The sequence below is a fragment of the Ranitomeya imitator genome, chromosome 6 (assembly GCF_032444005.1).
Source record: "Ranitomeya imitator isolate aRanImi1 chromosome 6, aRanImi1.pri, whole genome shotgun sequence".
Lineage (NCBI taxonomy): Eukaryota > Metazoa > Chordata > Amphibia > Anura > Dendrobatidae > Ranitomeya > Ranitomeya imitator.
The window spans coordinates 132,105,521-132,132,375 of NC_091287.1; the positions used below are offsets into that span (position 1 = coordinate 132,105,521).

At 44.4% G+C, this 26,855-nt stretch overlaps 1 protein-coding gene across 1 annotated transcript in view; it reads right to left on the reverse strand.

The window, feature by feature from the left end:
• LOC138643323 (transmembrane channel-like protein 2) overlaps window positions 1-26,855 on the reverse strand; it is a 230,008-nt gene that overhangs the window by 52,982 nt on the left and 150,171 nt on the right. Inside the window, exon 13 of the mRNA XM_069732252.1 lies at window positions 23,267-23,334. Coding sequence (XP_069588353.1) covers window positions 23,267-23,334 — 68 coding nt within the window. The remainder of the gene's footprint in view (window positions 1-23,266; window positions 23,335-26,855) is intronic.

Here is a 26,855-nt window from a genome sequence, read left to right on the forward strand (position 1 = left end):
AACTTCAGTGGAAATGCCTCAAGATAAGGAAATTATGTTCAGTTGGGAGTGTGTTGCTTCCATGTGCCTGTATGACCTTCCTACAATGCCTGGGCATGCTCCTGATGAGGCAGAGGATGGTCTCCTGTGGGATCTCCTCCCAGACCTGGACTAAAGCATCCGTCAACTCCTGGACAGTCTGTGATGCAATGTGACGTTGGTGGATGGTGCGAGACATGATGCCCCAGATGTGTTCAATCGGACTCAGGTCTGGGGAACGGGCAGGCCAGTTCATAGCTTCAATGCCTTCATCTTGCATCAACTGCTAACACACTCCAGCCACATGAGGTCTGGCATTGTCCTGCATTGGGAGGAACCCATGGCCAGTCGCACCAGCATATGGTCTCACAAGGGGTTTGAGGATCTCATCTTGTTACCTAATGGCAGTCAGGCTACCTCTCGTGAGCACATGGATGGCTGTGCGGCCCTTCAAAGAAATGCCACCCCACACTATTACTAACCCACTGGCAAACCGGTCATCCTGAAGGATATTGCAGGCAGCAGATCGCTCTCTACGGCGTCTCCAGACTCTGTCATGTCTGTCACATGTGCTCAGGGTGAACCTGCTTTCATCTGTAAAGAGCACAGGGCGCCAGTGGCGAATTTGCCAATCCTGGTGTTCTGTGGCAAATGCCAAGCATCCTGCATGGTATTGGGCTGTGAGCACAACCACCATCTATGGATGTTGGGCACTCAGACCATCCTCATGGAGTCGGTTTCTAACCATTTGTGAAGACACATGCACATTTGTGGCCTGCTGGATGTCATTTTGAAGGTCTCTGGCAGTGCTTCTCCTGTTCATTCCTGCTCCTTGCACAAAGGCTGAGGTAGCGGTCCTGATGCTGGATTATTGCCCTCCTATGGCCCCTCCATGTCTCCTGGTGTACTGGCCTGTCTCCTGGTAGCGCCTCCAGCCTCTGGACAATAGGCTGACAGAAACAGCAAACCTTCTTATCACAGCTCGCATTGATGTGCCATCCTGGATGAGCTGCACTACCTGAGCCACTTGTGTGGGTTGTAGAGTCCGTCTCATGCTACCACAAGTGTGAAAGCACAAACAACATTCAAAAGTGACCAAAACATCAGCCAGAAAGCATTGGTGCAGAGATGTGGTCTGTGGCCCTTATTGAGTGTGTCTTGATAACTGCCAATAATTACCATTTGCTGTCTATTCCATTTGCACAACAGCATGTGAAATTGATTGTCAGTGTTGCTTCCTAAGTGGACAGTTTGATTTCACAGAAGTTTGATTTACTTGGAGTTATATTCTGTTGTTTAAGTGTTCCCTTTATTTTTTGAGCAGTGTATATACATGTAGTAGAAAAGATGCGCACTCTGCGTGGTTGCATGGGTGACGGCTGAACGGGAAAATCCAAAGAGTCAGTATAGATGATAAGGTGCACTCATAAATATGTTTCAAATTATGCTTATTTTCATTACAAAATTATTTGTTTAGCCACTTCTACATTTGTACTGGGCATAAATTTATGTACATCTTTATTTAGTGATGTTTGAAAAAGACATGGGCTGGTTCAAATGAAACCTACTACTATACCTATGCCTATATGTCAACACCGCAGTGAATTTTGCAAAAAAAAGGACAATTTGAAGCATATTTGGGAGTTTTGCTGATCATTGATGCTAATATATATATATATATACACACACACACACACACACACGCATACACATACACACACACACACACACACACACACACACACACACACACTCATGACCAAAAGTGTTGGCACCCTTGAAATTGTTCCAGAAAATGAGGTATGGAAAATTATTGCCATTAAACATTTTTTACACACATTTTCATTTACTTTGTGTTTATTGGAACAACACCAAAAATGATTAAAAAGAGGCAAATTGGCTAAAATTTCAAACAAAAACCCCAAAATGGGCAGGACAGAGTTGTTGGCACTGTCAACTTAAAATTTGATTGAAGACCCTTTCAAACAAATAACTGCAATCAAATTGAGTCTTCTTTACACTGTCAAGGAACCCAGTATTAGGGGTAGCAAAACAACCCTAAAACATCTTTGAATATCAACCATATTTAACAGTAGGTACTGTGTTTTTTTCTTTGTAGGCCTCATTCCTTTTTGTTAATCAGTAGAATGATGTGCTTTACCAAAAAGCTCTATCTTGGTCTCATCTGTCCACAAGATGCTTTCCCAGAAGGAGATTTTTGCTTATTGACATACATTTTGGGAGACTTCAGTCTAGCTTTTTTAGGTCCTGTGTCAGCAGTGGGGTCCTCATGGGTCTCCAGCCATAGAGTTTCATTTCATTCAAATGTCGACAGATAGTTTGCACTGACACTTATGCACCCTGAGGCTGCAGGACAGCTTACATTTCTTTGTAACTTAATTGGGACTGCTTATTCACCATCAGGACTATCCTGCGTTACAACCTGTCATTATTTTTTCCCTGCCATACGGGGAAGTTTCCACCCCATGGAGATTAGCTACAGTGCCATGGGTTGTAAACTTCTTGTTTATGTTGTGCACTGGGTACAAAGGTACATCAGGATCTCTGGAGAAGGACTTGTAACCTTGATATGGTTGATATTTTTCAACAATTTTGCTTCTCAAATCCTCAAACAGTTCTCTTCTTTTTCTGTTCTCCATGCTTAGTGTGGCACTCACAGACACACAATGCAAAGATTGAGTCAACTTCTGCTCTTTTTATCTGGTTTCAGGTGTGATTTTCATATTGCGCACACCTGTTACTTGCCACAGCTGAGTTTGAATGAGCATCAAATGGTTGAAACAAGATTGTTTACCTATATTTTTGGAAATGTGGAAATAATTTTATTTTTGTGGGTTTTGGGTGAAATTATATCCAAATTTCTTTTTTTTCTGTTTTTTTGTGCTGTTTCATTACATGCAAAGGAAATAAACATGCATAATCACGCATGTGTAATTACAATAATTTTCTCAGAGAAATATGTCATTTTCTGGAACAATTTCAATTTTGGCCATGGCTAATATACAGTTGAAACCAGAAGATTACATACACTATATAAAAAGACACATATGTATGTTTTTCTCAATATCTGACATGAAATCAGAATAAACCTTTAGGTCAACTAGAATTACCATAATGATTAATATTTGCCAAATGCCAGAATAATGAGAGAGAGAATGTTTTAAGGCATTTTTATTTCATACTACAAAGTCAAAAGTTTACATACATTAAGATTACTATGCCTTTAAACAATTCTGTACAGCCCATGTGATGATGTCATGTGTTTGGAAGCAACATCTTAGTTAATTAGAGACACACCTGTGGATGTATAATAATGCACACCTGAAACACACTGCTTCTTTGTATAGCATCATGGGAAAGTCTCAAGAAAGAGGCCAATATATCAGGAAAAGAATTGTGGACTTGCACAAGTCTGGCTCATCCTTAGGTACTATTTCAAGATACCTGAAGCTGCCTCGCTCATCTGTACAAACTATTATACACAAGTACAAACAAGATGGGAATGTCCAGCCATCATACCGCTCAGGAAGGAGACAGGTTGTGTCCCAGAGATGAACGTGCTTTGATCCGACACGTGCATATCAACCCAAGGACAAAAGCAAAAGACCTTGTAAAGATGATGGCAGAAGCTGGTAAGATTGTGTCAATATCCACAGTGAAACGAGTACTGTATCAACATGGGCTGAAAGGTCACTCTGCCAGGGAGAAGGCATTACTTCAAAAGAAGTATAAAAAAAGCCAGATTACTGTTTGCAAATGCACAAAGTAACAAAGACCTTATTTTTTGGAGACATGCCCCGTGGTCTGATGACCCTAAAATTGAACTTTTCGGGCATAATAACCATTGTTACATTTGGAGGAAAAAGGAAAAAGCTTGGAAGCCTAAGAACACCAACCTAACTGTGGAACACGGGGGGGGGGGGGGCAGCATTATGTTGGGGGTTGTTTTGCTGCAGGAGGGACTGGTGAACTTCACAAAATAGATGGCATCATGAGAAAAGAAGATTATGTGGCAATATTTAAGCAACATCTCAAGACATGAGCCAGGAAGTTAAAGCTTGGATGGAAATGGGTCTTCCAAATGGACAATGACTCAAAGCATACGGCAAAAATGGTAACAAAGTGGCTTAAGGACAATAAAGTCAATGTTTTGGAGTGGCCATCACACAGCCCTGATTTCATTCCTATTGAAAATGTATGGGCTAAGCTGAAAAGGCAGGTGCAAGCAATGCGACCCACAAACCTGGATCAGTTACATCAATTTTGTCAGGAGTAATGGGCCCAAATTCCCACCAACTATTGTGAGAAGCTTGTGGAAGGATATCCCAAACGTTTGACCCAAGTCATTCAGTTTAAGGGGAACGGTTCCAAATACTTATGAAATGGTTTATTCTGATTTCATGTCAGATATTGAGGAAAAACATGCGTATGTGTCTTTTTATATAGTGTATGTAAACTTTTGGTTTCAGCTGTATATACTGTATATATATAAAATAACTGATGCATTACTCTTAAAAGAAAAGCATGGAAACTGTTATCATAGTAAAAAAAATAATTAAAATGCCACTTGGCACTTTTTAATATCTAAATGCAATACACCAAAATACTGGAATCCTCAGACCCAGTGGTCAAGTGTGGGTAGATAGTGTCTTGAGCAAGGCACGCATTTTGCTCTTTCTAACCTGTGGACTGCACTGCAGTGGAGTTCTGATTCTTTAGGGGTAGGGAATGAGGGCAAAATTTAGCACCCCATAGAATTTGGTGCAATTAATTTGATGATTGAGATTGTGAAAAAAACCTTAATGCTGAACACAGAAATACTTTTTTGAAATACAGATTTCGATTTAAAAAATATTATTTTTCTTTGAGGCATTCATTCTTTATGGTAATTTTTGGAGTTAAAAATGTGGCAGTGTAAGTGGAAAAAAATAATTTCAATTATAATTAAAAATAAGAAAAATACCTAAAAACATCTTTAGAAATTATATGATGGAAATGATATAGATAGATTAAATGCACGTTATGAATTTTAATTCTTCCCTTTGAAATACCCTAGAATAAAAATATGACAAGCAGGAAATTTTTAAAAGACAGTAGTATTGCCCTTTAAAATCTTTTGGCTTTTGTCATCTAAGGTTACCACTTGATATGGAGTATGAGAGTTAGAAAGCATAGCAATTATTTTAATGAGAATACTATGTGTTTCTGTTTGAGAGAAGGGCGTTTGTGAGTTCAGCTGAAGGTGATAAATTGCTGTTTTTTATACTGCAGATAATAAGGTTATAACAAGGGATGCTTTATAATAAGTATTAATAAATAGAGTAGACTTCAGCGTACTTTATAACAGTATATACATGTGTCCTGTACCCTTGTTATTGTATCCTCAGGGTTATTTTTGGTTGCTTTTTTTAAGTCTTTTATATTTTTATTGAAAAAAATGTTTCATAAATGAAAGAGAAAAGAAATACCATTTTGTTAATTTCTTTTTTTCCCATTAGATGTACAGCATTCAAAATAGCTCATATCTTTTTAATCTCTTTACTGAGGTCTCACAAACTGGAACATGATCCTACATGGATTTCCTGGTAGTTAGACCCTCTACAAATATACAAGTAGACGCTGATCTGTTTAGAAACAAGTGCAGCAACTAAAACCAAAACGAATGAAAATATAACAAGCATGGTAACAGTATAGCAGCTAGCCAATATGCTACCTTAAGAAAAAACGACCATGAAAACATGGTACAATTCTATATCAATTTTCTAAAATTGCAACAATAAAGTTAAAGCAGAACCATGTACACACTCAAAAAAGTTACATAAAGCATTGCAATAAACTGTTACGCAAGGAGAGAAAAAGTTTAAATAAAAATTAGGTTTTAAATCTTAACATTGGTGTTACCTTTTGGAAGTTTGTGAATCTCTAAAGTATAAAGTGAATGGACTTCCCTATTTAGCAATTTACAATCATTTATGCCGCATAAGAAAGTATTGACTCTTTTAATGTTGTATTCTCATTTATATAGTCCCTAAAATGCATTTGTATGTCTGTTGGTCTGATATTGTCATTACATTGATGGTTCCTAGTTAATTTGAACATTTTAATATTTTATTTGCAGTGGGAAACTTGCCTGGTACCATTTCCCACGCTGCTGAAGAATTAGAGAGCGGGTTAATGTAATTTTGCATTTCCACGTGGGTCTTCCCATAAAGCCAAGCAGGAATGACATCAAACAGATTAGCATACATTGCACAGTGGTGGTCAGTAGAGTTGAGCGACCTTGACCTTTTTAGAGTCGAGCCGGGTTTCGCGAAACCCGACTATCTCAAAAGTTGAGTGAAATCGGCCGATTATGACGTAAAGTCGGGATAGACCGAAACACGAAACCCAATGCAAGTCAATGGGGCAGCATAGTCGGCAGTGAGTGGGGGCCAGGAAAACACCTAGAGTGCCCATATTAATGTCAAAACCATCCATTCTTCTTAATGAAGCTTGTCAAGCGTAATTTACCTTATAATAATTGGAAGGCATTTGAAATTGGGGGTCATTTGGCTAAAGTTGTGGTGGGTAGGGCTGGTTCAAGTAATTAGTGGGCCCAGGAAATCTGGACCACGTCACGGCAGTGGAGCAGGGAGAGGTAAGTATTTCAACTTTTCAAGTGCTGTGAACCTGAGCAAGCAGGGGGGGCCCACTCGTTGGCATTGGCACTGGCACAGGGCCCCTCAAAGTACAGCGGTGTGTTTGCACGGCGGGGCGCCTCCCACCGGCAGCAACACTTTTGCGTACCATGAGAGGCCCTGTGCCAGTGACGTCGCCAACTAGTATTCCTCCCCCCACCTGATGAAGGAACCTGCACTTTCATCTGCACCTTCCTGTTTGTCCCCGTGTAAGGTGGTATGGTATGCGGGAAGGGGGACCTGACTTTCAGCAGGGTCACAATCTTGCAGTGTAGCGTGCACGGGAAATGTTGCGTTATGGGTCAATGTACCAGCAGACTCATCTATCACTGGCTGGGCAATGGGCAGGATGAGGAGGAAACACAGATATAGGCCCAAAGAATAAAGTGGGCTAAATGCAGTTCAAAATTGGTAACACAGGACTAATCAGGGGGCATTGCAGTGGAGGACAACTGGAATGAGAGGCTGACACAGAGAGTAGGCCCAAATCAGTAAGTAGTCGAAATGCAGTTCAAAATTGGCAACAGTAGTAAACAGGCGGCACAGCTTTGTTCAGTGGAGGAGAACAGCAAGGAGTGGCAGACACCGATAGTAGGCCCCAACCCAACTAGTAGGCCAAATGCAGTCTAACATTAACAACTACTTAACGAGCGCCTGAAAACGGAATTTCAGGACAGGAAACCAGGAGAACAGCAAGGAGCGGCAGACACCGATAGTAGGCCCCAAACCAACTAGTACACCAAATGCAGTTGTTCCGTTTAACCACAATTTAATGAGAGCCTGAAGATAGAAGTTCAGGAAAGGCAACCTGGAGAACACCTTGGAGTGGAACACACCATCTCTCTACACCCCATACCCAATTTGTAGGTCTAATGCAGCGTAGTTTCCAACAACTACTAAACGAGAGCATGATGATCGAAGCATTGGCGAGGAAACCTGGGGAACACCTTGGAGTGGAACACACCATCTCTCTACACCCCATACCCAATTTGTAGGCCTAATGCAGCGCAGTTTCCAACAACTACTAAACGAGAGCATGATGATCGAAGCATTGGCGAGGAAACCTGGGGAACACCTTGGAGTGGAACACACCATCTCTCTACAGTGGAACACACCATCTCTCTACACCCCATACCCAATTTGTAGGCCTAATGCAGCGTAGTTTCCAACAACTACTAAACGAGAGCCGGAAGATCGAAGCTCAGGAAAGGCAACCTGGAGAACACCTTGGAGTGGAACACACCATCTCTCTACACCCCATACCCAATTTGTAGGCCCAATGCAGCGTAGTTTCCAACAACTACTAAACGAGAGCCGGAAGATCGAAGCAATGGAGAGGAAACCTGGGGAACACCTTGGAGTGTAACACACCATCTCTCTACACCCCATACCCAATTTGTAGGCCTAATGCAGCGTAGTTTCCAACAACTACTAAACGAGAGCCGGAAGATCGAAGCAATGGAGAGGAAACCTGGGGAACACCTTGGAGTGTAACACACCATCTCTCTACACCCCATACCCAATTTGTAGGCCTAATGCAGCGTAGTTTCCAACAACTACTAAACGAGAGCCGGAAGATCGAAGCAATGAAGAGGAAACCTGGGGAACACCTTGGAGTGTAACACACCATCTCTCTACACCCCATACCCAATTTGTAGGCCTAATGCAGCGTAGTTTCCAACAACTACTAAACGAGAGCATGAAGATCGAAGCAATGGAGAGGAAACCTGGGGAACACCTTGGAGTGGAACACACCATCTCTCTACACCCCATACCCAATTTGTAGGCCTAATGCAGCGTAGTTTCCAACAACTACTAAACGAGAGCATGATGATCGAAGCATTGGCGAGAAAACCTGGGGAACACCTTGGAGTGGAACACACCATCTCTCTACAGTGGAACACACCATCTCTCTACACCCCATACCCAATTTGTAGGCCTAATGCAGCGTAGTTTCCAACAACTACTAAACGAGAGCCGGAAGATCGAAGCTCAGGAAAGGCAACCTGGGGAACACCTTGGAGTGTAACAAACCCTCTCTCTACACCACGGAAGGGCTGATTCTTAGGAAGGAAGGCTGTCGGAAAGAAGCAGGGCGCGTCCGAGGGTGATTATATTCTTATTAGGTATATACTCACCCTCGGACGCGCCCTGCTTCTTTATTTGTAATGAATGTTTATTTGCAATGTGGTTTTGACTTACTCTATTTTTTTGGTAAATAATGATTTTATTATTTTCATTGTTTTGCATCTTCTTGGCAATAATATAAAGAAGACGCGACAGGACAACACTCGGTGGATGCCATATCTGTGTTTAAAATTGAAAAAACCTTTCAGTTAACTACTTGCAGGAGAAAGTTATTGTAGCTGGTGGCCATTTTTAGTACTGTACCAGATTTTTGTTGTATGTGTTTGTTTTTAATGTTAAAATGTCTGCATTTGATATCTCTCCAGTATTTTCTTTTTTATAAGCAAAATACTTATTTTTATATTTTCTGATGTTGGCTCCAGGGGTACACGGGCAGCAGTGGTGTGGTCAGTGGAGGCCTAGTGGAAGGAGTGACCGCAGACAGGCATCGAAGGCCTAAAATAATAACACATGGCTGTAGGCAATTTTAAATTGGTTACAGGGGTACACGGGCAGCAGTGGTGTGGTCAGTGGAGGCCTAGTGGAAGGAGTGACCGCAGACAGGCATCGAAGGCCTAAAATAATAACACATGGCTGTAGGCAATTTTAAATTGGTTCCAGGGGTACACGGGCAGCAGTGGTGTGGTCAGTGGAGGCCTAGTGGAAGGAGTGACCGCAGACAGGCATCGAAGGCCTAAAATAATAACACATGGCTGTAGGCAATTTTAAATTGGTTCCAGGGGTACACGGGCAGCAGTGGTGTGGTCAGTGGAGGCCTAGTGGAAGGAGTGACCGCAGACAGGCATCGAAGGCCTAAAATAATAACACATGGCTGTAGGCAATTTTAAATTGGTTCCAGGGGTACACGGGCAGCAGTGGTGTGGTCAGTGGAGGCCTAGTGGAAGGAGTGACCGCAGACAGGCATCGAAGGCCTAAAATAATAACACATGGCTGTAGGCAATTTTAAATTGGTTACAGGGGTACACGGGCAGCAGTGGTGTGGTCAGTGGAGGCCTAGTGGAAGGAGTGACCGCAGACAGGCATCGAAGGCCTAAAATAATAACACATGGCTGTAGGCAATTTTAAATTGGTTCCAGGGGTACACGGGCAGCAGTGGTGTGGTCAGTGGAGGCCTAGTGGAAGGAGTGACCGCAGACAGGCATCGAAGGCCTAAAATAATAACACATGGCTGTAGGCAATTTTAAATTGGTTCCAGGGGTACACGGGCAGCAGTGGTGTGGTCAGTGGAGGCCTAGTGGAAGGAGTGACCGCAGACAGGCATCGAAGGTCTAAAATAATAACACATGGCTGTAGGCAATTTTAAATTGGTTACAGGGGTACACGGGCAGCAGTGGTGTGGTCAGTGGAGGCCTAGTGGAAGGAGTCACCGCAGACAGGCATCGAAGGCCTAAAATAATAACACATGGCTGTAGGCAATTTTAAATTGGTTACAGGGGTACACGGGCAGCAGTGGTGTGGTCAGTGGAGGCCTAGTGGAAGGAGTGACCGCAGACAGGCATCGAAGGCCTAAAATAATAACACATGGCTGTAGGCAATTTTAAATTGGTTCCAGGGGTACACGGGCAGCAGTGGTGTGGTCAGTGGAGGTCTAGTGGAAGGAGTGACCACAGACAGGCATCGAAGGCCTAAAATAATAACACATGGCTGTAGGCAATTTTAAATTGGTTCCAGGGGTACACGGGCAGCAGTGGTGTGGTCAGTGGAGGCCTAGTGGAAGGAGTGACCGCAGACAGGCATCGAAGGCCTAAAATAATAACACATGGCTGTAGGCAATTTTAAATTGGTTCCAGGGGTACACGGGCAGCAGTGGTGTGGTCAGTGGAGGCCTAGTGGAAGGAGTGACCGCAGACAGGCATCGAAGGCCTAAAATAATAACACATGGCTGTAGGCAATTTTAAATTGGTTCCAGGGGTACACGGGCAGCAGTGGTGTGGTCAGTGGAGGCCTAGTGGAAGGAGTGACCGCAGACAGGCATCGAAGGCCTAAAATAATAACACATGGCTGTAGGCAATTTTAAATTGGTTACAGGGGTACACGGGCAGCAGTGGTGTGGTCAGTGGAGGCCTAGTGGAAGGAGTGACCGCAGACAGGCATCGAAGGCCTAAAATAATAACACATGGCTGTAGGCAATTTTAAATTGGTTCCAGGGGTACACGGGCAGCAGTGGTGTGGTCAGTGGAGGCCTAGTGGAAGGAGTGACCGCAGACAGGCATCGAAGGCCTAAAATAATAACACATGGCTGTAGGCAATTTTAAATTGGTTCCAGGGATACACGGGCAGCAGTGGTGTGGTCAGTGGAGGCCTAGTGGAAGGAGTGACCGCAGACAGGCATCGAAGGCCTAAAATAATAACACATGGCTGTAGGCAATTTTAAATTGGTTACAGGGGTACACGGGCAGCAGTGGTGTGGTCAGTGGAGGCCTAGTGGAAGGAGTCACCGCAGACAGGCATCGAAGGCCTAAAATAATAACACATGGCTGTAGGCAATTTTAAATTGGTTACAGGGGTACACGGGCAGCAGTGGTGTGGTCAGTGGAGGCCTAGTGGAAGGAGTGACTGCAGACAGGCATCGAAGGCCTAAAATAATAACACATGGCTGTAGGCAATTTTAAATTGGTTCCAGGGGTACACGGGCAGCAGTGGTGTGGTCAGTGGAGGCCTAGTGGAAGGAGTGACCACAGACAGGCATCGAAGGCCTAAAATAATAACACATGGCTGTAGGCAATTTTAAATTGGTTCCAGGGGTACACGGGCAGCAGTGCCCTGGTCAGTGTAGTAGTAGTAGAAAGAATGTACCGCAGACAGGCATCGAAGGCCTAAAATAAAAAAATTGGGCTGGCTGTAGGCAATTTTAAATTGGTTCCAGGGGTACACGGGCAGCAGTGGTGTGGTCAGTGGAGGCCTAGTGGAAGGAGTGACCGCAGACAGGCATCGAAGGCCTAAAATAATAACACATGGCTGTAGGCAATTTTAAATTGGTTCCAGGGGTACACGGGCAGCAGTGGTGTGGTCAGTGGAGGCCTAGTGGAAGGAGTGACCACAGACAGGCATCGAAGGCCTAACATAACAAAAATGTCAATACAATGGTATTGTCAGTGGCAGGCATTGAAGGATGTCAGCGCATAGACTAAACATTGGTGGAGCTGTGAGATAATTTTGCAAGTGGTAGAGCACTGTTTGAGCTGGGGTGGGGGGAAACTGTCTTGTGGCCGGCGGTACAGGCCCAGGGCCCCTCATATTACAACGGTGTGTCTGACGTTGGGTGCGCACCACCACCGCCAGAGACACTTTATTGTACTAGGAGGGACCCAGTGGCAGTGCCGTCGACCAAAAGCGGGCTCACCCACCTCTTCAGACAAACTGCACTCTCACGGGTGCTGTCGCCAAGTGTCGATACCACGGCCCCGTGTGGGGAGTTTGGCCATTTAGTGAGGTGAAAAAATGTCGTATGCTGGACAATCAGGTGCAGAAAATTACGAGATTGGAAAAGGCATTCAGAATAGTCCACAGGCAAGACCTTTTCATAGGAAAGCTAGGTGTCAGCCGGGCAAGGTGGGGCAAAAGATTTCGAAATCCAGTTGTGGTTTATTTTAATGAAGGTTAGATCATCTACATTTTGGGTAGCCAGACGAGTCCTTTTTTCTGTTAGTATTGAACCTGCAGCACTGAATACTCTTTCTGATAGGACACTAGCTGCCGGGCAAGCAAGCTCCTGCAATGCATATTCTGCCAATTCTGGCCAGGTGTCTAATTTTGATGCCCAGTAATCATATGGGAATGACGGTTGAGGGAGAACATCGATAAGGGATGAAAAATAGTTTGTAACCATACTGGACAAATGTTGTCTCCTGTCACTTTGAATTGATGCTGCAGTACCTGTCCTGTCTGCGGTCATAGCAAAATCACTCCACAACCTGGTCAGAAAACCCCTCTGGCCAACGCCACTTCTGATTTCTGCCCCTCTAACTCCTCTGGTCTGCTGGCCCCTGCAGCTCGTGTGAGAACGATCACGGGCGCTGTGTGCAGGGAATGCCAGAAGCAAACGGTCAACAAGAGTTGATTGTTTGGTTGCTAATATTAGTTCCAAGTTCTCATGTGGCATTATATTTTGCAATTTGCCTTTATAGCGAGGATCAAGGAGGCAGGCCAACCAGTAATCGTCATCATTCATCATTTTAGTTATGCGTGTGTCCCTTTTGAGGATACGTAAGGCATAATCCGCCATGTGGGCCAAAGTTCTCAAATCTGCGGTTGTGCTTGGTTGAGGGGCAGTTTCAGGCAAATCCACGTCACTTGTGTCCCTCAAAAAACCAGAACCCGGCCTTGCTGCGCCACCAATTTCCAGTGGCCCCGGAAAAGCTTCCTCATTAAAAATATAATCATCCCCATCATCCTCCTCGTCCTCCTCCTCCTCTTCGCCCGCTACCTCGTCCTGTACACTGCCCTGGCCAGACAATGGCTGACTGTCATCAAGGCTTTCCTCTTCCTCAGCTGCAGACGCCTGATCCTTTATGTGCGTCAAACTTTGCATCAGCAGACGCATTAGGGGGATGCTCATGCTTATTATGGCGTTGTCTGCACTAACCAGCCGTGTGCATTCCTCAAAACACTGAAGGACTTGACACATGTCTTGAATCTTTGACCACTGTACACCTGACAACTCCATGTCTGCCATCCTACTGCATGCCTGTGTATGTGTATCCTCCCACAAAAACATAACAGCCCGCCTCTGTTCACACAGTCTCTGAAGCATGTGCAGTGTTGAGTTCCACCTTGTTGCAACGTCTATGATTAGGCGATGCTGGGGAAGGTTCAAAGAACGCTGATAGGTCTGCATACGGCTGGAGTGTACGGGCGAACGGCGGATATGTGAGCAAAGTCCACGCACTTTGAGGAGCAGGTCGGATAACCCCGGATAACTTTTCAGGAAGCACTGCACCACCAGGTTTAAGGTGTGAGCCAGGCAAGGAATGTGTTTCAGTTGGGAAAGGGAGATGGCAGCCATGAAATTCCTTCCGTTATCACTCACTACCTTGCCTGCCTCAAGATCTACAGTGCCCAGCCACGACTGCGTTTCTTTCTGCAAGAACTCGGACAGAACTTCCGCGGTGTGTCTGTTGTCGCCCAAACACTTCATAGCCAATACAGCCTGCTGACGTTTGCCAGTAGCTGCCCCATAATGGGAGACCTGGTGTGCAACAGTGGCAGCTGCAGATGCAGTGGTTGTGCGACTGCGGTCTGTGGACGAGCTCTCGCTTCTGCAGGAGGACGAAGAGGAGGAGGAGGGGGTGCGAACGGCTACAGCCAATTGTTTCCTAGACCGTGGGCTAGGCAGAACTGTCCCAAACTTGCTGTCCCCTGTGGACCCTGCATCCACCACATTTACCCAGTGTGCCGTGATGGACACGTAACGTCCCTGGCCATGCCTACTGGTCCATGCATCTGTTGTCAGGTGCACCTTTGTGCTCACAGATTGCCTGAGTGCATGGACGATGCGCTCTTTAACATGCTGGTGGAGGGCTGGGATGGCTTTTCTGGAAAAAAAGTGTCGACTGGGTAGCTCGTAGCGTGGTACAGCGTAGTCCATCAGGGCTTTGAAAGCTTCGCCTTCAACTAACCGGTAGGGCATCATCTCTAACGAGATTAGTCTAGCTATGTGTGCGTTCAAACCCTGTGTACGCGGATGCGAGGCTAAGTACTTCCTTTTTCTAACCATAGTCTCATGTAGGGTGAGCTGGACTGGAGAGCTGGAGATCGTGGAACTAGCGGGGGTGCCGGTGGACATGGCAGACTGAGAGACGGTGGGAGATGGTATTTTTGCCACCGGTGCCCTAGATGCAGTGTTTCCTACTACGAAACTGGTGATTCCCTGACCCTGACTGCTTTGGCCTGGCAAAGAAACCTGCACAGATACTGCAGGTGGTGCGGAAAATGGTGGCCCTACACTGCCGGAAGGGATGTTGCGTTGCTGACTAGCTTCATTGGCCGAGGGTGCTACAACCTTAAGGGACGTTTGGTAGTTAGTCCAGGCTTGCAAATGCATGGTGGTTAAATGTCTATGCATGCAACTTGTATTGAGACTTTTCAGATTCTGTCCTCTGCTTAAGGTAGTTGAACATTTTTGACAGATGACTTTGCGCTGATCAATTGGATGTTGTTTAAAAAAATGCCAGACTGCACTCTTTCTAGCATCGGATACCTTTTCAGGCATTGCAGACTGAGCTTTAACCGGATGGCCACGCTGTCCTCCAACAGGTTTTGGCTTTGCCACGCGTTTTGGGCAAGATACGGGCCCGGCAGATGGAACCTGTTGCGATGTTGATGCCTGCTGCGGCCCCTCCTCCTCCGCTTCAGAACTGCTGCCGCCTGCACCCTGTTCCCCCAATGGCTGCCAATCGGGGTCAAGAACTGGGTCATCTATTACCTCTTCTTGTAGCTCGTGTGCAACTTCGTCTGTGTCACCGTGTCGGTCGGTGGTATAGCGTTCGTGATGGGGCAATATAGTCTCATCAGGGTCTGATTCTTGATCAGCACCCTGCGAGGGCAATGCTGTGGTCTGAGTCAAAGGACCAGCATAGTAGTCTGGCTGGGGCTGTGCATCAGTGCACTCCATGTCAGATTCAACTTGTAATGGGCATGGACTGTTAACTGCTTCACTTTCTAAGCCAGGGACGGTATGTGTAAAGAGCTCCATGGAGTAACCCGTTGTGTCGCCTGCTGCATTCTTCTCTGTTGTTGTTTTTGCTGAAGAGGACAAGGAAGCGACTTGTCCCTGACCGTGAACATCCACTAACGACGCGCTGCTTTGACATTTACCAGTTTCACGAGAGGAGGCAAAAGAGCTAGAGGCTGAGTCAGCAAGATAAGCCAAAACTTGCTCTTGCTGCTCCGGCTTTAAAAGCGGTTTTCCTACTCCCAGAAAAGGGAGCGTTCGAGGCCTTGTGTAGCCAGACGACGAACCTGGCTCCACAGCTCCAGACTTAGGTGCAATATTTTTTTTCCCACGACCAGCTGATGCTCCACCACTACCACTACCCTCATTACCAGCTGACAATGAACGCCCCCGGCCACGACCTCTTCCACCATACTTCCTCATTGTTTTAAAAACGTAAACAAACTAACGGTATTTGTTGCTGTCACACAAATTACACGGTGAGCTATAACTTCAGTATGATTTAGCTACCCCTTTACAGGTGAGTGAGACCACAACGAAAATCAGGCACAATGTTACACACTCTGTTGTTGGTGGCAACAAATGAGAGAGATGCCACACACGCAGGACTGTCACTGAAGCACAAATGTAAATATCTCCCACTGATTTGATTTTTTTTTTTTTTTAAGGGAGACTTTAGGAAAAAAAAATAATAGAATAAAATGATTTTTTCAGGAAGAATTTAGAAACCAAATAAAATAAAATGATTTTTTCAGGGAGAATTTAGAAAACAAATAAAACAAAAAAAGGCTTTCTATGGCCCACTGAGTGAGAGATGACGCACACAGGAGTCAGGAGTGGCACACAAGCCCAGAGGCCAATATTTATCTCCCACTGATTGATGTAGTGATTTTTTCAGGTAGATTTTGGAACCCAAATCAAGCTAAAAAAAATAATAGGCTTTCTATGGCCCACAATTGGAGAGAGAGAGAGAGATGGCACACCCAGGAGTCAAGACTGGCACACAAGCAGAAAGGGCAATATTCATCTCCCACTGATTTGTTTTTTTTGTTTTTTTTTTTCAGGGAGACTTTAGGAAAAAAAAAAAATAGAATAAAATAATTTTTTCAGGAAGAATTTAGAAATCAAAGAAAATAAAATGATTTTTTCAGGGAGAATTTAGAAAACAAATAAAACAAAAAAAGGCTTTCTATGGCCCACTGAGTGAGAGATGACGCACACAGGAGTCAGGAGTGGCACACAAGCCCAGAGGCCAATATTTATCTCCCACTGATTGATGTAGTGATTTTTTCAGGTAGATTTTGGAACCCAAATCAAGCTAAAAAAAATAATAGGCTTTCTATGGCCCACAATTGGAGAGAGAGAGAGAGATGGCACACCCAGGAGTCAAGACTGGCACACAAGCAGAAAGGGCAATATTAATCTCCCACTGATTTGTTTGTTTTTTTTTTTTTTTTCAGGGAGACTTTAGGAAAAAAAAAAAAAGAATAAAATGATTTTTTCAGGAAGAATTTAGAAACCAAAGAAAATAAAATGATTTTTTCAGCGAGAATTTAGAAAACAAATAAAACAAAAAAAGGCTTTCTATGGCCCACTGAGTGAGAGATGACGCACACAGGAGTCAGGAGTGGCACACAAGCCCAGAGGCCAATATTTATCTCCCACTTTTTTTTTTTTGTTCCAGGGAAAATTTATAAACCCAATAAAAAAAATAATAAATAGGCTTTCTATGGCCCACTATCTGAGAGACAGAGAGAGATGGCACGCTTAGGACTGGCACACAAGCCCAAAGGCCAATATTAATCTCCCTTTTTTTTTTAAGGGAGAATTTATAAAACCAAAAAAAAATAAATAAATAGGCTTTCTATGGCCCACTATTTGTGAGAGAGATGGCACGCTCAGGACTGTCACACAAGCCCAGAGGCCAATATTAATCTCCAACTTTTTTTTTTTTCCCAGGGAAAATTTATAAACCCAATAAAAAAATAAAAAAATAAATAGGCTTTCTATGGCCCACTATCTGAGAGAGAGAGATGGCACGCTTAGGACTGGCACACAAGCCCAAAGGCCAATATTAATCTCCCACTGATTGATTTATTGATTTTTTCAGGTAGAATTTAGAACCCAAATAAAGCAAAAAAAAAAAAAAATGGGCTTTCTATGGCCCACTGAGTGAGTGATGATGCACACAGGAGTCAGGAGTGGCACACAAGCCCTGAGGCCAATATTTTTCTCCCACTGATTGATGTAGTGATTTTTTCAGGTAGATTTTAGAACCAAAATCAAGCAAAAAAATAAATAGGCTTTCTATGGCCCACTGAGTGAGTGATGATGCACACAGGAGTCAAGAGTGGCACACAAGCCCTGAGGCCAATATTTTTCTCCCACTGATTGATGTAGTGATTTTTTCAGGTAGATTTTATAACCCAAATCAAGCAAAAAAATAAATAGGCTTTCTATGGCCCACTGAGTGAGAGATGACACAGACAGGGATGGCACTCTAGCAAAAATGTCAATCTTAATCTCCCACAAAAAAAAAAAAAAAAAACAGGGAGTGTCCTTCAATTACTATCTCCCTGCAGTAATCTCAGCCAGGTATGGCAGGCAGCAATAAGGAGTGGACTGATGCACAAATTAAATAAAAAGTGTGTACAAACCAAAAAGATAGCTGTGCAGAAAGGAAGGAACAAGAGGATTTGTGCTTTGAAAAAAGCAGCTGGTTTGCACAGCGGCGTACACACAGCAATGCAGCTATCAGGGAGCCTTCTAGGGCAGCCCAATGAGCTACAGCGCTGAGGGGGAAAAAAAAAAAAATGTAGCTTCCACTGTCCCTGCACACCGAAGGTGGTGTTGGGCAGTGGAAATCGCTACAGCACAAGCGGTTTGGTGGTTAATGGACCCTGCCTAACGCTATCCCTGCTTCTGACGAAGCGGCAGCAACCTCTCCCTAAGCTCAGATCAGCAGCAGTAACATGGCGGTCGGCGGGAACTCCCCTTTATAGCCCCTGTGACGCCGCAGACAGCAAGCCAATCACTGCAATGCCCTTCTCTAAGATGGTGGGGACCAGGACCTATGTCATCACGCTGCCCACACTCTGCGTTTACCTTCATTGGCTGAGAAATGGTGCTTTTCGCGTCATTGAAACGCGACTTTGGCGCGAAAGTCGCGTACCGCATGGCCGACCCCGCACAGGGGTCGGATCGGGTTTCATGAAACCCGACTTTGCCAAAAGTCGGCGACTTTTGAAAATGAACGACCCGTTTCGCTCAACCCTAGTGGTCAGTACCTGGGCCATCACAGATCAGCAGTTCCCAGTGGAGCATAGTTTGTACAGTAGAGTCTTTTTCCATTTCCAAAGTCACTGGGTCACTCTCCTACAACATGCAAGCTATTATGGTCAGTGGAGTCCGCTCTCTCCTATAGTGTGTAAGCTCTTATGATCAACAAGGTCTTATCAGTTTCTCTCTCCTGCAGTGTGTAAGTTCTTATGGTTAGTGGGGTCCTCTCTCTCGTTCTTTTGCAGGCTGTAAGCTCTTATGGTCAGTTGGTTCCTCTTGCTCCAATAGTGTGTAAACTCTTATATTCAGTGGTGTCCTCTCAGATCCTTACTTGTAGAGTATAAGCTGTTATGGTCAGCAGGGTCTCTCTCTCTCTTTCTCCTGTAGTGTGTAAGGTCTCATGATTAATGATGTCCTCTCTCTCTCCTGTAGTGTGCAAGCTCTTATGATCAGCAGGGTTCTCTCTCTCTCTCTCTTTTGTAATGTGTAAATTCTTTAGGTTAGTGGGGGTCATTTCTCTCTCTTTCTTCTGTAGTGAATACGCTCTTATGGTCAGCGTGGTCCTCTCTCTCTTTAGCAGGGTGTAAGCTCTTATAGTCAGAAGGATTCTTTTACTCTTCTGTAGTATGAAAGCTCCTATGGTCAGTGGGGACCTTTCTCTCCTCTCTCGCTCTCTCTTTCTACTGTAGTGTGTAAGTTCTTATGATCTAGATGGTCCCCATCTTTCTCTCTCCCGTAGTATGAAAGCTCTTATGGACAGTAGGGTTCTTTCTCTCAAAGCAGGGTCTAAGCTCTTATAATAAGTGGGGTCCATTCTCTCTTTTGTAGGGTATATACTCTCATGATCAACAATGCTCTCTTTCTCTCTTATAGAGTGTAAACTCTTATGATGAGCATGGTCCTCTCTCTCATAGAGTGTAAGCTCTTATGAATGGCAGGGTTCATTCTCTATTCTGTAGTGTGTAAGCTCCTATAGTCGGCGGGGTCATTTCTCTCTCTCTCTCTCTATTTCTCCTGTAGTGTTTAAGCTGTTATGATCAACAAAGTCCTCTCTATCCTGTAGAGTGTAAGCTCTTATGGTCAGATGGTTCATCTTCTACTGTATATCGTCTAAGCTCTTATGATCAGCAGTGTTTCTTCTCTCTCTACTTTAGAGAGAGCTCTTATGGTCAGTGAGGTCCTGTCACGCTGGGTGAGAGAGAAGTAAGGGGCACAAAAATGGAAAAGGGAGGGGGAAGCCCAAACAATAGGGAAGGAGGGGAGTGGAGACCCCTAAGCAGATCTAACAATGCTCTGACTGCCCTAAACGTCCCTGAATAGGTTCCGCACCTATCGCCATGCAGGACCCTAATCCCTGCTTGACCATATCGATAGGTACAAGATAGGGAGGGGACAGCATGTGCACTGGTCAGCCCCCACTGGAACTAAAGACAGAGTGGGTGGACAAACGAGGGGATACACTTAGGTTGAGAAGACCACCACTATATCATGCCAGTAATCCTCCAAGGGAACTCTAGGAAGACACTAGCCAACTGCTAGTGCTTCCAACCAGACAGAGGGAAATTGAGCTGAGACCAGAACCCTGCTGAAGAAACTGAAAGTATTTAAATCTTCAGCAAAGGTGAGTTAATTAGCAGCAGAATGTAGAGATAACTGTTGGGTCTTAGAGGGAAAAGGATATCACTCCATAACAGAAATGCAAAAATCAAGCAGGTGCTTGTAGCATTCATCTCAAAGACCTTCTACAGCTGGATCCAGGATGACTGTCTCTCACACCTGACAATTCATGACAGGTCCTCTCTGTTTTATATTCTTATATAATGTAATCTATTGTTCCCGAAGAATGTAAGTCCGCAAGGACAGGGTCCTCTCCCCTCTGTACCAGTCTGTAATTGTAAATTCGTTTCTCCCCTCTGTACCAGTCTGTAATTGTAAATTCGTTTACTGTTAACGATGTCTATAAACCTGTATGTAACCCCTTTTCACATGTACAGCACCATGGAATTAATGGTGCTATATAAATAAATAATGATAATAATAATAATCAGCAGGATCCTCTCTCTCTCTCTTATATACTGTAGTGTAAGCTCTTATGGTCAGCGAGGTCCTCTCTCTCCTCTTCTCCATGAATATTTCAAAAGCAATTACATGCTTTCCAATGTTGAAATTTGCTCCACCTTATTCACTACGAAGGGAACTTTTTGGTAAAACTCGGCAAAGTAGGTGAATTCCAATTTTAAAAGATTTACTCATTTATATTTACAACTTAAGGGAGATAACAGTAAGGGAAAAGTGGAAACAAATGTGCATCACAACTAGGTGACTGTACAAAATAGAACATTTTATACCACTTATTGTGGCGTAACTTGAAGCTCATGGGCCTCAAAGAAAAATCTCCAACAGAACCCCTGAATGTCAATAGGTCTAAAGTAAGTTTGGTTTTATGGACCAAAGGAACCTTTTGGGTCCTGTAGGTGTAACTGCAAACCCCATATCTATTATAGTTGAGCCCCTGCTTGTCACTCCATCTTGAAGTATCACAGTGGAGAAAGTATTGTGAGCAAAACACAGCTTTTCATCACAGGAACAATATGAACATGAAATTAAAATACATAGGGTTTAAACTCTGTTCCCTGTAGCAAGCATTGAAAATTGTAGAAAAGAAAAACAAGATGGCCAACATAATATGAAAAGCAAGCAGAAATATAACCAAACCCCTCTGTTTTCCACACCATATTCTGCAAATTACATTGCCAGGTAGCATTGTAAAAATGTATTAAGTGTTTTTCAGGTAACGTTCAAGCATTTGGACAACATATGCCTATTCTTTTACAGCTTGAACACAAATGGACTTACAAAAGTAGGCACTTCTTATCTAGTCTATTTAAAAACCTGTGAGACCTTTAGTCTCTATTATGTTGTCTGCTTAAAGGGAACCTGTCACCTGAATTTGGCGGGACAGGTTTTGGGTCATATGGGCGGAGTTTTCGGGTGTTTGATTCACCCTTTCCTTACCCGCTGGCTGCACGCTGGCTGCAATATTGGATTGAAGTTCATTCTCTGTCCTCCATAGTACACACCTGCACAAGGCAAGATTGCTTTGCGCAGGCGTGTACTACGGAGGACATAGAATGAACTTCAATCCAATATTGCAGCCAGCATGCAGCCAGCGGGTGAGGAAAGGGTGAATCAAACACCCGAAAACTCCGCCCATATGACCCAAAACCAGTCCCGCCAAATTTAGGTGACAGAGTCCCTTTAATGTAACATCTAAAAGTTTGGATCCAGCGACATCTTTCATTTCATATTTTATCCATGTCATCTTATGTTCAAGTCATCCATCCTGGGACAGTTGTTACACTACAAGGCATCAAAAGAGTCAATCATCCTTTAAGTGGTTTTGATTGTTGCCATGAACAAATATAGAAGCCAGTTGGCTCTTTACCCTGGATACATGTACCCCAAATGGATAAACCCATGTGAAGATTTCATGTTTCATTATTAATGTGCCATTTTTCAACGGAAAGCAACCGCTTATAATTATCTGTGTAACTTTTTCTTATAGATTAGATCCTCTGTTAATGCTATTTTTACAAAATTATTCCAGATTTGTATCATGTGCTTTAATGGTCTTTTTTTAAAGGAGGCTTATTGTCTAGCTACAGCATTTTCCACCACATAGGTAAAATTCTCCTGTGTATTATGACTAAGGCTACTTTCACACTAGCGTCGATACGGGGCCGTTGCCATGCGTCGGCCCGACGTACCGACGCAAACTGCGAAAAAATGAACAACGGGGGCAGCGGATGTAGTTTTACAACGCATCCGCTGCCCCATTGTAAGGTCTGGGGAGGAGGGGGCGGAGTCCCGGCCGCACATGCGGCATACATACGTTACATGTAACTTTTTTGTGCCGACGGTCCGCCAAAACAAGACGCATCCGTCGTACGATGGATGCGACGTGTGGCGATACATCGCAATGCGTCGCTAATGCAAATCTATGGAGAAAAACGCATCCTGTGGGCAACTTTGCAGGATGCGTTTTTTCTCCAAAACGATGCATTGCGACATCCGTCACACGACGCTAGTGTGAAAGTAGCCTAAGGCCTAAAATGCGTAAGGCACTGATCTTTTGTCGGAGTTTTAAAAGTGGATCTACTGTATATCAAAGCTTGAAATCTTAATGGTTTACTGGACAGATTTCCTTTTTTTTCTACAAGTTGCCAGATTGGTCTCACTTGTCCATGCAACCTGACTGTGAACTGAGGTTAGCGGAGTTTCTATTCTAAACTATTTATGTTCTGCCATGTAACAATAAGTTACGCTCATTGATTCTTCAAATGGAAAATAAATGAGGGACGGCAGTAAAGTTGTCACTCAAGTCTTTTTGCATGATGTAAGAACTGTGGCACACAGAAAAAAAATTATTAGTATATTCTAATCAAATTACCAAATCATTCCTTGATTGAAGACCAGACCCAACACATTGCCGCTGATATCAAATTCTGCATAGGAAGGCTGTATGAGAAATGCACGTATTAGAGATTAACACCAAGGAAAAACAGTCATTTCACAGTCTATGCTTTCTAGAGCCAGCTGGCTATGTTTATCCAGTTCTGATGGCAAACATATGTATGTAGTTGGAAGCTGAGATGAAAGATCCTAGGCTGGAATTAAACAGGGCATTTCTATCACATACTGCTGAAAGCCAAGGTGGTGAGTCTTGGCACAACAGTACTGTATGCAAAAAGTGCTTATAATATGGTTATTGTCTATATCTGTTTTCAGGGTACTATCATTAGCTACAATGCCAACTTGTGAAAACGAGTGTTATATGTACAGTGGGGTCTCATCGAACATGCACTCCAGCTAAAATTCTTCTACATGTTTATATCTGCGTTAACATTGCTGAACATATGCTATAAACAGATAGACAGATGTATTCAGAATAACCATGTTCACTTTTGGAAAAGACATTGCGTGCTGTTCAGTCACAGATTTTGTCACACCATTTTAAATTTGGCATATGCCATTTTTAAAAATGGCATTTGAATTTTTTTTAAAACATTCTCAATCTCTTATTAAAAAGAATTAAAGGGGGTTTCTGAACATTGGAACCCCCGTTGACTGCTAAAATATGGCTGGCAAATCCCCAGTTCCTGCTGTGAGGCAGCGACCGGTGTTCTTTGCGAGGGTCGCTATGTGTCCCCCAGAAGTGTATTGAGGCTGTGGGAGTGCATTGCAGTCACAGGCGTAGCTGTAATTGCAATGCAGAATAAAAGTAAGTCTAGTCTTGGACAAGCTAATTGTCTAGGGCAGATTTAAGAAAACCTGCATGGGCTTTTATTTTGTAAATGTACTATAGGGAGGTAGTGGGTTTGGTCCATTTCCTCCCCCTGGGCCTGGTTTTCCATGTGGCCTGTGGCCACAGGTTACTGTAAGAACCCTTGCAGCAGAGGGTTGGGTGTGTCAGTTTCTGAGTGGAGTTTGCAGCAAGCAAAGCAGTTGGCTCTGCAAAAGCTCAACCTGTGTGAGAGTAGCACAGAGCCCAGCAGAGCGAACTTATGGCACCCTGCAATGTGATACGGTGGTGCAGTTGCCCTCGGCAACCGGACGCACTTATGGACTGTCTCGTTTCCCGGCTGCGATCTGGAGGATACCGTGTGTTGTACACTGTGTTAGTTTTGGACATTAAACACATTTTGCTCTGAACTTTCCTCGTGATCACTGCCTATCACACTGAATAAACAACGCTGCACTACACTGCACAATGCAATATGAGCATCTTGAATGGAACTAAGGTCAAGCATGTTCCCCTCATTTTAATTCAATGATTCAATGAGGCAAAGAGAAAAAAACAAGTACTGTACTAGCCCGCTTCTATTGATTGTGAATAGAGCAGCACCACACATACTCTGCTGTAATATTATTTACCATACACTTCACTGTGGTGTAGTGGAGAGGAACAGGGAGCTTCATATATCTGTTCTAGTGATCGATTGGAGATCCACCATTGTCGTTCGGTGATAAATATCTAATCCAGTAGCGTAGGTACCGGGGGGCAGATGCCCGGTTCTCAGAGGGGGCCCACCCAGAGCTACGCTACTGTAACTGTATCAGCGCGCAGCGCGCCGATACAGTTACCTTCTGCGGCAGAGCAGGGAGAATCAATCTCCCTGCTCTGCCACCTGCTATGGAGCCCCTGAGCAGGCCGGGGGGCCCGGTGCCAGTAGTGGGCCCCCCTGCCCCATCACCGCACTGATGAGAGAAGAAGCACTGCGCTCCTTCTCGCATCATCCCCCTGTCAGCATCATCCCCCTGTCAGCATCTGGCGTCACCGACGCCGACGCTGACAGTGGGCGCGATGACGTCACCACCCGGCGCCCGCTGTCAGAAGATGAGCGGGAGGTCGGAGTACCACTGGAACAAGGAGTAAGAGAGGTGAGTATTTATTTATTGTTTTTTATGGGGGCTGCCTTATACTTCAGGATCTACCTATAGGGAGCTGCTTTATACTTCAAGATCTGCCTATAAGGGTGCTGCCTTATACTTCAGGATCTGCCTATAGGGGGCTGCCTTATACTTCAGGATCTGCCTATAGGGGGGCTGCCTTATAATTCAGGATCTGTCTGTAGGGGTGCTGCCTTATACTTCAGGATCTGCCTATAGAGGCTGCCTTATACTTCAGGATCTGCCTATGGTGGGCTGCCTTATACTTCAGGATCTGCCTATAGGGGGCTGCCTTATACTTCAGGATCTACCTATAGGGGTGCTGCCTTATACTTCAGGATATGCCTATGGGAGGCTGCCTTATACTTCAGGATCTGCCTATATGGGTGCTGTCTTATACTACAGGGTCTGCCTATGGGGGCTGCCTTATACTACAGGGTCTGCCTATATGGGTGCTGCCTTATACTTCAGAATCTGCCTATGGGGTGCTGCCTTATACTACAGGGTCTGCCTATGGGGTGCTGTCTTATACTTCAGGGTGTACCTATGGGGTGCTGTCTTATACTACAGGGTCTGCCTATGGGGGTGCTGTCTTATGCTATAGAGTCTGCCTATGGGTGCTGCCTTGGGCTATAGAGTAGGCCTGTGGGGAATGCATTATACTATATGGAGTCCTATGGGGAGTGCATTATACTATATGGAGTCCTATGGGGAGTGCATTATACTATATGGAGGCTTATGGAGAGGGCATTATACTGTATGGAGACCTATGGGGAGTGCATTATACTATATGTTGGATGAGCTGGTGCATTATACTATATGGAGGCCATCTAGTCAGCCATCATACAGTGGGAGATTACAGTGAAGGGGCCATCATACAGTGTTGGAGCCATCAAACAGTTTGGGGGCTACTAAGGGGTCAGTATACTGTGTGGATGGTTCTATACAGTGAGGGGCATTATACTGTATAGGGGAGCTGTACAGGGGAAAGACTCGGAACATTATTAAATGTAAAGTGGGCACTTCTTGTTGTAGAGGATCTCAGGTTACTGTGACTATCAAAGGGGCACACAGGGCATTATTACTTTCTAGGGAGCAAAATGTGGGCACTGTTTTCTAGGGCACTTGAACCCGGCATTACTATATTCTAGAGGAGTGCTTTAGAATTTAGAAGGCACATAGTTCCACACAGCATGGGCAGTAATAGGGACACATACGGCAGCAGCTCAGTATTGGGGTATCAGCAGGATGAGGAGTTTGTGCAGGTTGGGAATAGATGGTGATGAGGCTGGAATATGAGACGTGAAATGTCTTTGTTGTATTCTCTGCAGCCGAGTCCTGGCTGGAAGAAGTTGTCATGTCAGTCTGGGCCAGATGGAAAAGATGGGAAAAATGAATGATTCCATCAGAGAACGTCAGCGGTAAGTCATTATCTGTAACTGTGCTGTGATCTCTTATATGTTCTGTAGGGCTGGTATCTACCACTGACCATATGGCGGTAATATCTATGTTGGTTGTTATATAGAGATTATCTTCAGTAACAGCGCGGTCATCTGCTGAGGTTCTCCTCCACTATTATGGCTCGTCAC